Source organism: Coffea eugenioides, chromosome 7 (genome assembly GCF_003713205.1).
Source record: "Coffea eugenioides isolate CCC68of chromosome 7, Ceug_1.0, whole genome shotgun sequence".
Taxonomy (NCBI): Eukaryota; Viridiplantae; Streptophyta; class Magnoliopsida; order Gentianales; family Rubiaceae; genus Coffea; species Coffea eugenioides.
This window is the reverse complement of record NC_040041.1, coordinates 12,260,271-12,276,813: the sequence shown is the minus strand read 5'-3', so window position 1 is coordinate 12,276,813 and position 16,543 is coordinate 12,260,271. Positions and strand designations below refer to the sequence as shown.

The window sequence follows — 16,543 nt, the reverse complement described above, 5'->3', positions numbered from 1 at the left end:
GAAAAAAAAATATAAAGGGCATATATGACGAATGAGATATTTGAGTGCAACTTGTGAGGATAATTATTCTTAATAGGAGCAGACATGATATTTTGATTTGACCCAGGGCACAATTGAAGAAAATGGACAAAAATGGAGCCATAGCGGTGGTACTCTGATGGAATTGGACATTGGAGTTTTACCTTTCCTTTTTCATCCTAGAAAATATATAATAAAGCAAGCTTGCTTTTCAGGTTCAGAATTCTTTGAAAATAACATTATCCCAAAAAAGAATCATTTGAAAATAGAAGGCAGGCTTTGCAGTACCTTTCCTTTTTCATCCTAGAAAATATATAATAAAGCAAGCTTGCTTTTCAGGTTCAGAATTCTTTGAAAATAACATTATCCCAAAAAAGAATCATTTGAAAATAGAAGGCAGGCTTTGCAGTGCATCATGATTATTTATAACGAACTAAACACTTCAATTGAGGTTTTTAACTACTTCACTTAGACTCCCTCTAATTTGAAAAATTATACTGACCTCGTTTTGATTGATAAGTTCGATAATAAAATCAACCCTGTAAGATAATAATGTGAGCTGATAAGTTGACATCCACGCTTGTAACAGATTTTTCCTCCAGCCTTACCTTATAGGCCCCAAAAGAAACTGTTTAACATTTTAAAGGTTTAAAAAAGCTCCCATAACGTCTATAGCTTAGAAATGGAGCTCAGATATCACCGACGATTCACTTTTTCCAGCACTCCTTCACAAGCTGAAAGCTTTTGCAGACTTTTGGATTTAGCTTTTTCAGCTTTTCTCCAAAGAAAATACTCTGGATGGACCTTAAAATCGGAAATAGAATTGTAGTCCTTAGGGCTAAATGGTGCCATTTGGCTTATACAATTCCAAAGCCCCACAAGGCCTGAGGTTGTTTTGGTAAAATGGTTGGAAAAAACTTATATAAAACCTAATCAGAATGTAAACTTGAATATATGACCAGCGAATTTTTTTTCCTTGAAAAACAGTTCGAGTGAGTTCAAATCCGATCACTACCATGAATCAAGGCATACCTCCAAAATCATAAGTTGTTTACGTGCAACAGCTGCTGCTGGTGATCGAGATAGAGAAGTATTAATTGGAGATGGGCAAGTGGATCGAGATGGAGAAATGATGGGGCAAAACCACAAAGTGTGAAAAGGTTGGCAATTATTTAGATGTTACAAGATGGAGGCTGGCATCAGCCGATCATACCTTTTTGGTACTGATAAGACTAAGACCAATTAATGTGAGCGATTTGAATTCCCTTGCAAAAAAAAAAATGATTTATTTAGAAGATCACATCATATGATCACTACTAAATACATTATAGAGATCAATTGAATATAAGCTTTTAAGCTTGATGGCCACCTAAAACATGAGCTCAACTCGGGATCTTCTATTTAACAAGTAGTGATAAAGTCGGATAGAAATTGATACAGAAAGTGAGATAAACGATGCCGGAGTCCAAACACCGGTTGTAAAACTCATAAACCACACCATGAGAGTTTTCCTTTGGAATTGCCAAAGATGCCCGATCCATATGTTCGATTAATCATCTCAACAAGGAGAGGGAATTGCAACAATGAGAAAAAAGCAACTGGAACAGTGGAGAGAGCAACAATGGGATAGAATACCCAAGTTAGCTGTTTGTTCAACATCAGATATATAGCAGCACCAAAAGATAACATCATGGTGACTATGGAAAAGAATAGGCATGCGAGCCCGATTACTAGTTTTGTAGGTAAGGACTTGAGAAAGTCTTCTTCTGCATATCTTGCTGTAAGAATGCCTAAGAACATCAGTATTGAAGTGGAAGATGTGAACATGGATAGTGCATTTGAAATCATGAATATCAAGAAAGCCTTTGTTTGAGTTTCCAGCAAGATTGGGAGGCCTGATTGGCTATTACCGCCTGGAATAGTGAACGCTGTAGTAAACATGACCGCAGAGATTAGAGTGCCCACAATCATACTTGATCCTGCAGTATTTTTCATCCATCTCTCCCCCTCCCTGGCCAGCACCTTATGCTCGTCGGTGAATAATGCGGATGGGGTTTTCTTGTTATCATTCATGTCTTCCTTCAGCTTTGGTTGTACAATACTTTCAACTTCCTACAACGTAATCATGAGGTTACCAGACAAATTCCTACTATATGCTATGCAGGTCTCAAAGTTGTTTTGAGGGTAAAAAACAATATGAGATGACTAATAAGGAAATTGATACAACCTTAAACCATTGTAGTTCCCTCTGCATTTGTAGAGCTGCTCCCGAGACCCGGTCGAGTTGGGATTGAGGGGACAATTTTGCTGCTAAGTGCAAATAATTGTTCCCAAATACATCATGTCGACGTGCCATTATACATCTTTGTGTTCCCAAACCATATATGAGACTGAAAATTTTCTCTTGGCGAAGCACAATTGCATGTGCAAAAATTGTTCTTCCCTTTTTGTCTTTTCTCCATATAATTTCTGGGGTAAATTTGAGAATTTCTACGACAAACTCAACAATTCCATGCTTGATAGCTTCATATAGAACTTTGTCTATCTCCATCTTTTCAAGTTGTGACTTGCTCATGTGTCTGGTTTCCTTAAATATACAGCTCAGGAGTTTAACTGCTTCATCATGAACCAATTTCCTGTCATGTATATGCTTAATATCTGGGACTGGAAAATCAACAACAGATCAGTAAAAAAATTATCAGAAGTTTTATTGAAAGTACAGCACCAGTAGATGAGACCAACCAAGGCATCTTAAGAGGCTCCACACCATCCTATGCAAGAGACTGATTACTGCAAAGATTATCATTAGATCATACAGAACACAAGATGAAAACTCAAAATTCATGAAGATGCTTCAGACAAAAAAGGTTTCAAGAAATCAGGTAAGTACAACATAGAGTATTTAACACAAATTTTCTGTAATTTTATTCGTTTGGAATGCAGTATCTGGGATTTTTTTTTTTTTTTGCATTCCAACCAGACTTCCTAATGTAATTGTCTTTTTCCTACCATGGGCTATAATCAAGAAAGTACTACCTACAACATTTTCGTACTAGAAATGCATGTTTGCCTGCATTAATCTGTTCAACATTGAACAAACAGCAAGAATATCTTAATTTCATTGCAGAAAAATTCATTTCTATTTTATATAGCATCATTGTAAAGTTGAATTTATAGGGTGTAAACAAGTTTGCCATTTGACATTGCTATCAAAAAGATTTCCTATTCCAGTGCAAATATATGTATTTTAGCAGCTGGAAAGAGAGGCGGGCAGATTTCGGGTATATACCACAGTGACGAATGGAATGACCTTCATGCAATCTCAGATCCCCATCACTCGAATCTGGAATGTCAATGTTGTGGAAATCCATCACACTTGACCTGTGACTTCCAATGCTGTCATCTTCATGAGAAGTTTGGGAACCTCTTGGACTCTCCCAAGGAGAATGCACCATTACACCTACCACAATATTATACTCCCTCTTATGAGTAGCTCTTGAATGCCATAGATGATTGATACAGAATATTGCAGCACTACATGTGAGTTTAAGGATGATTGGTATATAAATTTGCAATTAGTAGAAGTATATACTCACAGGAGTAGATCCACTTTTTCCAGAGGACAAGTTTTGTTCCACTAGGAAATGCAGAAGGCTTGTGAGCCAATATTCTGAGGGTGTAGTCGCCATTATGATCTGGGGTGACACCAAGATGCGGATATCGTTTCAGCAACATTGAGGCAACATCTGCAGCAATCCAAAAACAAGATTAGAAATGCATCACAGAATATGAAAATTTGTGGTGTAAAGTCTATCCTTTCTCTTAAAAGCATATTGAAGGAGGAAAATGGTCAAAACCATGGCTAGAGTAGAATCAGGAATAACGAAAATTAAAATGTTTAGGTATTGGACAGGGGGCTGTGACGTGTCAAACTCTGAACTTCCTGCAACATGAGGCAGGCATCCGAATATTACATAATATTATAGGTCTCTTTGCATACAGTCTTACCAAAAATTTCAGCTGTAATCAAACAATTGAGCAATGTAGCACCCCTCTCACCCTGAAGCTCGTCCTTTGAGGTCACCTTGTATAGGTATCGAACCATACGCTTTTGACCATACAAAGCAGCGACAATGACAGGGAGCTGTCCATCATCATGGTCATTTTCCATGCTAACTAGCTTAGGATTTTTTTCTACTATTGCCTTTGCCAACTTTGTTGCACCACTTATTGCAGCTAGAGAAAGTGCTGTGGCACCATACTCATTTATCAATTCCAAGTCTTGTGGCTGCATTTTCTTCACCAACTCTTCTGCAATCTTGATATGACCAACCAGAATGGCAATGTGAAGAGCTGTGTCCCTATGTGAAGAAACTCTTGCCCTAACAGCATTTGGATCCTGCTCCAGGAAACTCTTTATAGAATGGCACTTTCCTTCTTCAATTGCTTTGTACAAGTTCCCATAATTAAGGTACTCTCTTGCTCCTGGACATGTTAAGATTGAATTAATGTATAGATATATGACTTGCCTATTTGAACGAACTGTTCAAAAGAACTTTCTCTGATTAAGAACTAATCTGTCTCAAGAATGAGAATTTGATCAGATGATTAAACTTACAAAAGCAAAACAAATTTCATCAGCTTCATAATTGTAAATTACCTTCATCTTCCACATGGTTTTCCTCTTCATGATCATGCTCTTTGAACTTGTGTGGGCGCTTGATTTTCTCAGCCAAATGATTCCATGCAACTCGTGCACAAATGTGAGCTTCTTTAAACTTTGCATATGTGGCTGGTCCACATGAAAGTTGAATGGCATGTAAAGCCAATGCATTCTTCTTCTTCCATTCCTCGTGTTCTTGTTTCTTATCTTTACTTGGTTCAGGCTCTTTTCCAGATACAACACCCCAAAGTCCATGCCCAACCAAATAATGTTTCAAGCAAACCTTCCAGTCCTCGTAGTTTTCCTCAGTCAGCATCTCGGGAACAATTCCAGTTGCAGCCTTGCTACCTTTTTCTCCTGCTTATACATGGATCAAAAAGAAGATGCTAATGTTCCAGGCATAAGAAGGATAAAACTATTCATTATTTATTATCATACGACAGTTTTGAAGACTATAAAGAGCACAAAGAATCAAAAGGTTTCTTTACTTTACTGCAAATGCCGAAATTGCTACAAGAACTTTTCAGAATGGTAACTATGTAACCTCAATAGTAATAAAGTTGAATTCCTAACTTGGACAGTATTAGTAATTTTACAATCTTGGCTTTTCATATTGATAGCCTCGCGCTCATTTTCATCAGTTGAAGAATCATTAAAATCCAAAAAGAAAATCATTTTTTCCAATTTTAGCTTCAAAAAATGCCCTGTTTTAGAGAAATGGAAATGTTGCATTTACTATTTCATTGAAATTTTTGACTTTGAAAAATCAAGTTATAGGTCTACTTATTTCTATTGGCCAACCAAATATCAAAATGTCAAGAACAAAGAGAACATTGTCAAAGTACTACACTACAAATATTAAAGGTTAAAATCACCAAGGTTATACAAAAATTTCATTGTATAAGTAGATTTCGATGCATGACACATAACCTTTATTCAAATTTTAATTCTCTTTCTTGATATAAGAATACTGTATCCAAACCCCGCTAATGTAAATAATACACCGTCACTATAGAAAATATTATCAAATATTAAATAACTTAAAAGACATTCTACTGCATGCTATGGCACCTTGAGGATTACCTTTGTTCCTCAAGCTTGCCATAACCAGAACTGACCTATCTGAGAATGAATTAGCACTTTCTTTCTCCCTGCTACTATAATATGGTCCCCCGGGGTAATACAGAAGCTAGGAAGTTAGAATTGTAGTACTTTCAAAATCTCATAAACTTGAGCTATTAATGCAATTCGATTGTGTAAAATGACTAGTGAAATCTGATTGAGATTTACCAAAGAGCAATCAAGATTTACTTCTGGAGAATCCATCTTCTACCTCTCAATATATAATAGACTCTATTCGGCATATACATTAAAAATATATATATATATATATATTCACTAGTTGATAACGTGTGTCACGAACTCACGACTCACATTTTGGCAAGGGCTGCTTCAAATGGTAAATGAGTAACAGCATGTCTTTGACCACATCACCATGATTGCTACTCTAAAATGCGTCAAAGAGAAAATGGTGATGGTCGATCAGATTAATGGTCTGTACAAACACTTTTGCTCATTTTGTGCTTGCCACTAACTTAGTGGCAGAGGCTAATGGTTTGCTTGCCATTAGAGAACCCTCTTGGAGGTTGAGGACTTCTCTTTTCAGACTTGGAGAGACGAACGACGAATAAAAAAGTGAGGGTTCAACCTTAAATTGGAACAAGAAAAAGTGATGATAAACTTTTTAGAATATCAAATGAGTTGACTGTAGATTTTGGTAGATATTTCAGTGTTGAATGGGATTCCACTTCGTTGCTAGTACTGGGATGCCTTTTTTTCTCCAGCAAAATGACAGAATTCTCAAACTCGATCATATTAAGGGTTGTTAAGCGACGTACAAGTCTCAAAAATATTCAAGGGAAAGACTCGATTATTGTTGTATGGAAGCTAATTAACTTTTTCTAGTTGTTCATACATCAAGAACAAAGTAAAATCTTAATCTGATATGTTCTTAGTCCGATTCTGGAATCAGCTCCGAACAAAATCGTAAGAGGAACAACCAATCATAGTATCCTATTAAGATGTGACCTAAATAACCCCCGTCAATTGAATCCAGAAATATCCTACACAAAAAGTGACACCCATTATAATGGAAGTGAGTTATAACCCTAGCATACCATCACTAGTAGAGAATACAGTGAATTAACGGCAAGTTTTATAATCTATAAGTTGCTCAATGACCAATTAAAACTTGGTAACTAATTAACTATTGGGTCTAATTGTTACAGCTTACGCCAAATCATAATCAGTGATTTGTGCAAATGCGAAAAACATCTTAAACCTTGTCTAGTATTTGTACTATCTGTTGTCTTTGCTTCTTGGCTTCCAAAAAAGTTCAAAACTTATCATTCATTGCACGTAGAAATTTTCAGATTTAGAGACACCTTTCACAAGGTGCCAAAAAAAAAGAAGATTTTTTTCCTCTTCCCATCCTCCTGATTTCAAAGAAGAAGTAGAACCCACCAACTCCTCCTATATCATGCATAAAACTGAAAGCGAAAGGAGTTAATCGATGAAGATATGTGTTGGAAGGTGAATACAATAACATGTTTATAAGTTTAAAAAGCTTCAGGAATTGTAATTCATAAAATAAGATATCGTTTGCCTAAAAAAGGGTATTTGCTTCTTCTGGTAGAATCTAGTATCATAAGTTTGTGTTCAAATGTTTTCACAAACTGCAGTGTTTATGTTTCACAAGTTTGTGTCATGATGTTTCTTTATAAGTTCACAAAAACATAATCAAGGTGAAAAAATCTGGTGTCTATTAGTATATGTTTGATAAAATGCACGATAGAGCATATCATTTCTGCTAATGCTTATCCCTTCGATGGTTTAGAGGATATAAAAAGAAAAATTTTTACGATAGTTAATATTTTTTCTGAAGAGTTAACACTTCAGGCCCGAATGATTATTGGTGATTTTCCAAATCTGATGGAAGTTTTATAAGAGCACAATTAATGATTTTTCTTTTCTTTTCTTTTTTCTTTTCTAACTCATTCTAGGATATATTTTGATAGCGGGTGTTGATTATCCGGTGGACAAATTTTGATTGGTCATTGAATAACTTATGAATTGTCCCACGAATTGCTCAATAACCACCATAACTCTTTTAAGTTATTATTTTCCAACAAGACTAATTCTAATCTTTTTAATATCTTTTTATTAGTTGCACGTACATTGGATGCCTCAGTGAAATTTATGTCCACCTCGATTCTTTTATAAGTGTCTTGACTAGTGTTGTCTTTTGTAAATTGCTCGAGTGCTCATCAAGCACCAAAAAAAAAAAGGAGTTATGCCATTAATCAAGCTGTTTTAGTCATAAAATACATAAAAGGTGTGCAAGCATGCAGCAAATTGCAATAAAGAATGGTGCAATGTACGACATGTTTTAATGTGGTAATCCCTTAAGGGTTTGGTGGGGTGGGAGGCAAGGTTTGACCAAAATGCCACTCTTGTGGCTCTGCTTCAAATTTACGCACCCGTCTGGTCCGGTGGTGGTTCTGTCCCATCGGTCTTCATAGGCTCAGTTGAGCCTTCCCGTAGATAGAGTAGAAGTAGAAATAGGGATGATAATTGACAAAAAAAAAAAAAAAAAAAAAACAATTTTCTTGAACCTTTGCATATTTCCAACAAAGCAAACAAAACCAGACCGTGCATTTGTCTACAAGTGATATAATGATTACTGTCGTTTTGGTGACAAGTTACCTGCCATACCTCTTATAAAGTGCAGCCCCAAAGTGGAATTGAAGGGAGAAAAACAAAAAATTCGTCTGTTTGTGTTAAAACTGGTCAAAGAAAAGCCAAAAAAGGCCAAGCAGAAACACTGAATCAGGAACTTCGTGTTAATGCAAATGGAATACACGTTTCGCACAATTCACATATATATATATATATATATATATATGTTGAAACTACCCAAATAGCATGGAATCATCACAGAAGAAGCGAAGCACTTTAGACATATGTCCTATAAAGTATACATTTAAATTAAAGAAGAAAGACCTAAATTGTAAAAGCAAATTTAAAATAAATTTCACAAATTATTTTTGTTACTTTTTTTTTTTCCTTTATCATGAGAAGTTTGAAATTATTATTTTGAGAAAAAGCTTGTAAAATTATATACATGAAAAATTAATTTGCAAAAATCCAAAATGGAAGCTACAAAGGACGGATTCACAAATTTTTAAGCAATTTCCTGAAGAAACCAAGGAATTTATATCGTAAACGCACGAATTACTTAGCGAAAGTTCATAAACCTAGAAAGATTTTCTTTTTCTAATTTCTATAAACTATTCGAACGGAAAAAAATTTGAGAAAGAAAATAATATGAATTTTTCCTATTCTTCAATAACAAATAATATCACTGACTCTATTCCCTTTATAATATATATATATGTACCCTTTTGTGCTGAATATATTCTTTTTTGCTTCGTTGGACAAAGCCAATTTTACCACAAGAAAATTTTCACCTTTTGTTCCCTTAATGGAAGAAAAAGATCTCTGAAATATGTGGTGGGTTTCGGTGAATTTTTCTTAACATGAAATACTGAATTGCTAATGCTCTTATTTGCCTTGGTTATTGCAGCAAGTTCAAGAATGGTAATTTTTATTTATTCTATATTTGCCCTCTTCTTTATTCATCCTCAATATCTGCCTATCTTAATTTTACCCTCTTAAATTATTGCAGCAAGTTCTCTCCTTACCTCTTAAATTTTACCCTTACCCTCATAAAAAAAAATTTTTTAAAAAAAGCCCCTCTTAGGATTGCCCTTGTCCACTAAAATCAGGGTTGTGACTAGCATTAAAAAGGTTTAGGTTGAGTTAAGCTTAATTTGAGCCAAACATTAAAGTGGGCTGAAATTCCAGACCCGACCCATCCAAAATTAGTGCGGTGGGAGATTTTCTATCTAGTTTAGGCCCTCTTGTTTTGGATATCATAAGGGACTCGACTCATGGAATAGTAGATAAAATACCAAAGTGATGCATGTCTAAGCTTCTTTTTTTTTTTTTAATCCTATTCTATTATAAGCAGGGATTTTAAGCAGGGAAAATCCTACTCTATTACAAGGGAGGACACTACACATACCTGCTAGCCTGTCAAGTTGTCTTAGCTAAAAATGCAAGATCAATAATCGGTGTAGGTATTCTCTAAATTTTGTTGTGCCATTTCTAATGGTGGATTTAGTTGAAAATTAATTGAATTATACTTTTTTATCAAAAAATTTAAAAAAAAAAGGAAAGAAAGCACCTAGCTATACTTTAGATTGTATGCATGTTGATGTAAATGTGCCATTGAATTTTTCTTGAACCTAAAACATCAATCCCCAAAACTTAGTAGAACTTTATCTAAAAATTATATATATGTATATACCACTTGCCACAGATCCCAAAGTGGGAGCCCATGAAAAGTGAGCTTTCGTTTTTAAATTCGTTTTTTTTTTTCTTTTTTTGGGAACTCAATACGGATACAAATTAAAAATTCTGATACTAAACTAGAAAGCTTGTGAGTAGGGATGGCAACGGGGGCGAGTGCCCGCGGGGGGTCATTGGGGCGGGGGATGGGGCGGGGGCGGGGGCAGGGGAATTTTTTCCCCCCGTTTAGAAGTGGGGCGGGGGCCAGGGGTATACTTCCCCGCCCCACCCCGCCTCTTGTTTGAAAAAATATATATATATATGTACATAATTATATATATAATAATAATATTATCAATTATACTACTAATTATACATGTCTATTAATAAAAATTATTAATTATTTATACTAAATTTATTAATACATTTATGTTAAATTCCTAACTACACTTAATACAATAACACTTTTTTCTAAAAAAACACAATATTAATTTAGTAATTGTATTTATATCAAAAGTGAAAACTTGATTATTTTAGTTATATTTGTTTTATCATATTAGATTGTAGTCAAATAACCTTTGTTTAATTATTTTTATGAGTTTCAATTGTGAAGTTACAATGAATAATAATTTAGTGATATGTTGATATTTTAATACTTGATTATTTGCTCAAATTTAATTATAATGAAATTATATAATAAAATTTTTTAACCCCACAGATGCCCCCGCGGGGGAAGCAGGATAGGGGAAGCCGGGGGCAGGGGACGGGACGGGGGAAGCCCGGGGCGGGGGGAATTAAAATGCAACGGAGCGGGGTTTGGGGAGGTGTCCCCCGCCCCATTGCCACCCCTACTTGTGAGCTTTGGCAGCCCTGGTTTGAAGTGGACGATCTTATCTTAAATGGGCCAAATTTGGGCTATTAAGAGACCCAACAGATATCCTTGCCCAAGCTGCTTCATAGACACTTTTATTGACAAGTAATTTATGTCGATGATCACGGGCTTTAAATGGGCGGAAAAAGTTGTTGGAATAGGTACCACTTTAAAAATCTACCCTCCAATTTTCTTTTATTTGAGTGACTTCCATTTCTGCATCTTTTTTTATAAAAAGAAGGTAACTTTTATCTTTTTATTTCAGAATGCTTTAATCTAAATCACCGCTGTCTATATTATGGATTGATCGTATGACATTGACAATAACCATCCCTTAACAAAAAAATTTCCTTTCAATTGCATTTTATTTTTTAGGAGTGATTCAGAAAAATAAAGCTGCATAAATTTTTTTTAGATGAAATGTATGTAAGATTAAAAAAAATGTTCAAGAATGTGTTAAGGAATTATTCCTAATTTTTTCCAAAACATGACAATTTAAGCAAAAGATCAAGGCAATAAAAGCCATAAAGAAGTTTTTTAGTCACTATTTGTTTCCACAAGTACTTGAGTTTTTTTTTTTTTTTAATGAGTTATGGGAAGCCCTTTTTAGGATAGCTGTGATTTTGGCCTTCCAATTTGCGCAAAAATATCAATACAGCCCTCCAAACTAAATAGTGTCAACTTGGCCAAGTACAGAAAATTAATTTCAATACTACCCTCCAACTGAAAATGGTATTCTATTGCGGCCCTCCATTTCATTTCTGTCTAGTCCTTCTTTGTAATTTAAGAAGCCTAGGTCTCTCATAATTACTTATTTTACAAAACGTATATAAGAAAATTGAAGGCTTATGCATAGAAAATTGAAGACAAAAGTAGGTCTTTGCTTCTTGACATATGAAAGAAGGGAATGATATTACAAACCTGAAAAGGTTTCTTTGCAAACCACTGCAATGCATTTGGCCTATTATATACTCATCATTTGGCTTAAGAAAAATCAAATCGTGTTTAAAGAACATTTTAAGATAAGCAAATATCATTCCCCCGGTAAAAAAAAAAAAGGACTCAGATAGTTGTATTATAAGATTAATTCTTTTTTTTTTACCCCAATTGTGTTGTGTGAACGATTTAAGATTCGAGGAAAAAAAGGTTCAAAGATGGCCCTTAATGAGAGACTGAACAATCATTAACTAGATGGAAGCAAAACCAAAGAGCACATTACTATTTTTCAATTTAGAAGGCCAAATATAAATATTGAATTTGGAAGGCCATATTGAAAATGTTTCTCAATTTAGAGGGCCATACTCAAATAAGCACATTTTCATTGCAAAAGCTAATTGAAACTTTTTTCAATTTGTGCTGTCACATTAAAGTTTTTGCTCAATATGGAAGGCCAAATTGGCACTATCCCCATATTTTATTTTTAGCACAACATGAATGATGTGTGCAATCCAATTTGCCCTTTTTCGGTAGAAAAGATGGATGACACCATAAAAGAAATAGAGTCAACAAATGTTCGATTTCTTGGTTATTGTTAGTAAATTTAAGGTATTATTTGAATTGCAAGTTTTTGCCAAAAAAAAATTCTCTTGACTCATATTTTAATTAATTTCAAACGTCACATCGTTATAATATATTTTCCCACGGCAACTTCAAAAACTTGCAATGCTGACGGACTTAATCCTTTAAATCAATTCCAAGGTGAAGTTTCTTAGCATATCAACCCTTGGAAAATGGGGTCTAGTGTACCTTTTTCTTTTTGCAACGAGTTTAACTAATTTTCATGTCATTATTGTCAACTTTTATGTCTTTCCTCGAACCCTACCTTAGTAACATAAAAACATTATTATAGAAACAGAAATCAGCACATTCATAGCACTTTCGAAGTCCATAGACCTTTTACCATTTGGCTTCTCTCTGTTGTCTTTTCTTTCTTCCTAGTTCCCTCTACAAATTACTCCAATCGATCACTCCATAAATCTTCCTTCACCATGGATCCACAGGATTTTTCCACCGGCGGCAGGCCGTCTCCTAGGAGAGAACTACAGGGCCCACGTCCAGCTCCACTTAAAGTAAGCAAAGACTCCCACAAAATCAAGAAACCACCAGTTGCACCGCAGCTGCACCACCTCAATCACCCTGCTCCGCCGCACCTTCAGCCCACAGTCGACAACGAGTACCGCCAACCAGTGGTCATCTACGCCGTTTCCCCGAAAGTAATCCACACCACAGTCAATGACTTCATGAACTTGGTCCAACGTCTCACCGGCCGTTCTCCTCGTCCAGGCAACACCCCAACTGCCGCAGGCGACCTCTCTCCGGCAGCCCGTTTAGCTTCGATGGAGAAAGCTAGCCCGTCGGAAAGGGAAAAAGAGAGACAGCAAAGGGTTGGTTCTGATTTTGCTGAAGATTTGATGGAAATTCTTGAAGGAACTAGTTTTGAAATGGGTCAAAATCCGGGGATACTATCGCCGGCGCCGGGGACTCTGCCCCCCGTTTCGCTTCCGGGACTCTTCTCGCCGGCGCCGGATCCATTTTTGAACGGGAATAATATGTTCTTACCAAGCCCATCATTCTTGCTTTCTTCACCACTCATTTCACCATCCATTCCTTCGTATGATCTCTTCAACACATTCTTTGACTTTTAGTATTACTTCAAAATTTCCTTTCTTTTTTAATTTATATATTTCTAGCTTTTTTTTTTTTGGGGTATCCAAAACCCAAAAATTAGGCTAGTCCAGATTAGATTTTTTTTTTTTCTTTTTTTTTTTTTGGCCCCTTTGAAGAATTGATTATTGATGTACTTTTTATTAGTCTTGAAGTTTATGGGAGTAGGAAATTTCTCCACAAGTAGATGTAAAGAATTGATAAACTAACTCAAATCTTTTTAGCTAGAAGGATGGAAAAGTCAAAACAGAAGAAGGTGAAAAACAAATTTGTTCAAAAGAGAAGAAGCTGAAAACAAATTTGTTTCTAGAATTTTTTTTTTTTTGGGGTAGGAGAGGGAAAAGTCAAAAAGAACAAGTAGAAATTTTTGGTTGCATATGCTTACTTTGGCTTTGCAAGTATGGATGGGAGAAAGTTGGGGGAAAACTGAAGATGAAGCTGTTATTCAATGATTCTTGCCACTAGGTTGTTGGTGGGCCAAATTAGAGGAGTTAGGCTTATCTTTTTGTACTTCTTTTGAGAGTTGGTTGTAAAAAGCAAATGAGTTCTGTATATGGAATCTCATGATTCAATGAGAATTGTATTATATTTTTTTTCTTTTTATTGCTTAAATAAGTGTTTTTTTTTTCAAATGTCTTTGCATGAAAATGGATTTCTTGCATGTTCAAGGTTCCTATTGGGTAAAGGCGCTATATATTTTTACGCTTTTTTTCAAGGAAAAGAAGAAAAATTTCATTCAATCATATCACTTAATGCTTCGTTTACAAATTGCAATGGAGGATTAAAAATTGTCCAATTATACAACTTACCATACAGATTATAAGCTAATTTAGCATGCAGATTGTCCATAACATGCCCAATTATTGAGAAGTCTTGCTTTGGTTTAACAAAGAAAAAAAAAATGAAATCTTTGATTTAGTTTTCTTTTGTAACAAGCATGGAATTGTGAGACATCAGAGTGTTGTTACCAATTTCTCATGTAGTTATCATGGGATGAGTTTGGATATTTGGTTTTTTTTTTTCTCAATATTATTTTGTTTGCATTATAAACAGATTTTCTCAATTATTTTTTTATCTTTTTTTTTTATTTTATGTGCATCACATCACAAAACAAATAATGTAAGAAAAACATTTTTTTTGTATTGTAAATAATATTTCAAATAATATTCTGTTAAACAAAAAATTGTGCATTTTTGTTATTAAACATTTATCTGTACCAAGACTTTTGCAAGAAGATCATGGTGATACTAAAGAGACTTTTGCAGTGTGCTGACAAGTGTGGATCTACTTATTTTGAAGAAAAATAGTTTAAGCAATTTAGACTTATGTTTACGTTAATTAATTAATTATTTAAGGGGTCAAGTTCTTTTCTGATTTTAATTTTAGTATTTTACAATAAACAAATAATAGTTGAATTTTGAGCAATTTCAAACATAGAAAATCTGCTTTCATACTTAAAACCAATGTTTTGAAAACCGGACCGGACCGGCCGGTTCGACCGGTTGAACCGCGAACCGGCCATGGCACCGGTCCGGTTCAATGACATTGTTGACTTTGCTAGAAAACCGGTCAAAGACCGGTTGAACCGTGAAAACCCCCCGAACCGGATTGAACCGGCGGTTTTCCGGTTTTCAGCTCTCCCCCTTTTTTTTTTTTTTTTTTTTTTTAAAGTTTTGCAAAATGCAACTATCAAGATTCGAACCCAAGACCTTTGTAATAAAAGACCAATGTATTAACCGTTGCACCATCACATCTTATTAGTTTTTTTTGATAACTTATTTATATAAAGCAAACACTCATATTTCTTTTTTCCATTTTTCTTACAAAATCTCATCCCCTCATGGCTCTTTCTTTTTAATTTTCAACTCTCTCTCTCTTCTCTCTCTATCCTCTTTTCTTTTGTCACTCCCTTTTTAATCAAACCTCTTTATTTTTAATTTATTGATGTTTTCTTCCATCTTTTAATTTTGTTTTTGTCCATTAAATTGAAAAAAGTTAAAAAAGAATTTTTTTTAACCCAAATTATTTAATGCCACAACCACTCACTTTTATCTTAATTTTTTGTTTCTTATCAAGTTTACATTTCTATTTTCGATTTTCTTGACTTCTTTCGAACTCCAAATTTTCTTTTTTAAATTGCAATCTCTAAATCCCAAAACGTAAATTAAAATTTAAGTTCATAATATCTAAATTCTCAGAGACATGAATTTTGTATAATTTCAAAATATTGTGATATTTTGGGGTTGGATTTAGATATAATTGAAATTGAGATGAAATTTATTTGTTTTAACTTATAATTTAAAATTTTTATTTTTAAAAATCCAAGTTATTAAAAAATAGTAAACTTTTCATCATATAAAATATTAAATTAGTCCATTACATGTCTTATTTTGTACATATATATATTTATATAAATTATTTTTTAAAAATTCATTGAACCGAGGTTGAACCGGTCCGACCGGTTGAACCTCGACCCTTTCACTTCACCGGTTCAATTAACGGTCCGGTTTTTAAAACATTGCTTAAAACACTGGTGAAATGTTTTGCCCAGTTAAAAAATGTTCCTGGAAAGGAGCATACCTAATCCTACGAGTCAAACAAAGGCGGTCTTGCAAAACGCCAGAATAGTCAACTTTCGATGCGCGAAAGAATAGTCACCAGGTCCATGCCGCAGCTGGAGTAAAACGCGTCAGGGCATCCCGGTCAACCACGATTTTAGTTTTAGTTTACTTTTGTTGCTAAAATACTAGGTCTAGGAGGCTAGAAAACCGTGCTATGCACGGTTTTGTTCATATTGTAGTGCCCATGATTATGTGCGATTATGTTAATATTTTTTTATTAAATAGTAAGTGAATATTTTCAACATTAATTAACATGAAGTTTAATATTTTTGTAAAATGCATTGATATTTAATA

The 16,543-nt window shown here is 34.6% G+C and overlaps 2 protein-coding genes across 2 annotated transcripts; one reads left to right on the top strand and one right to left on the bottom strand.

Moving 5' to 3' along the window:
• Positions 1-1,503: 1,503 nt before the first annotated feature.
• LOC113776920 lies at positions 1,504-6,007 on the bottom strand. The gene is made up of 8 exons (XM_027321971.1): positions 5,972-6,007; positions 5,765-5,870; positions 4,679-5,038; positions 4,027-4,503; positions 3,615-3,764; positions 3,308-3,478; positions 2,246-2,682; positions 1,504-2,130 (listed from the first exon to the last, which is right to left on the bottom strand). Exons 1-8 carry the CDS (start codon positions 6,005-6,007, stop codon positions 1,504-1,506), a joined length of 2,364 nt encoding a protein of 787 aa, XP_027177772.1.
• Positions 6,008-12,842: 6,835 nt separating this feature from the next.
• LOC113778358 (protein MKS1) lies at positions 12,843-14,231 on the top strand. The gene has a single exon (XM_027323746.1). The coding sequence runs from the start codon at positions 12,953-12,955 to the stop codon at positions 13,607-13,609; it is 657 nt and encodes a 218-aa protein (XP_027179547.1). The 5' UTR covers positions 12,843-12,952; the 3' UTR covers positions 13,610-14,231.
• The last annotated feature ends 2,312 nt before the right edge of the window (positions 14,232-16,543 follow it).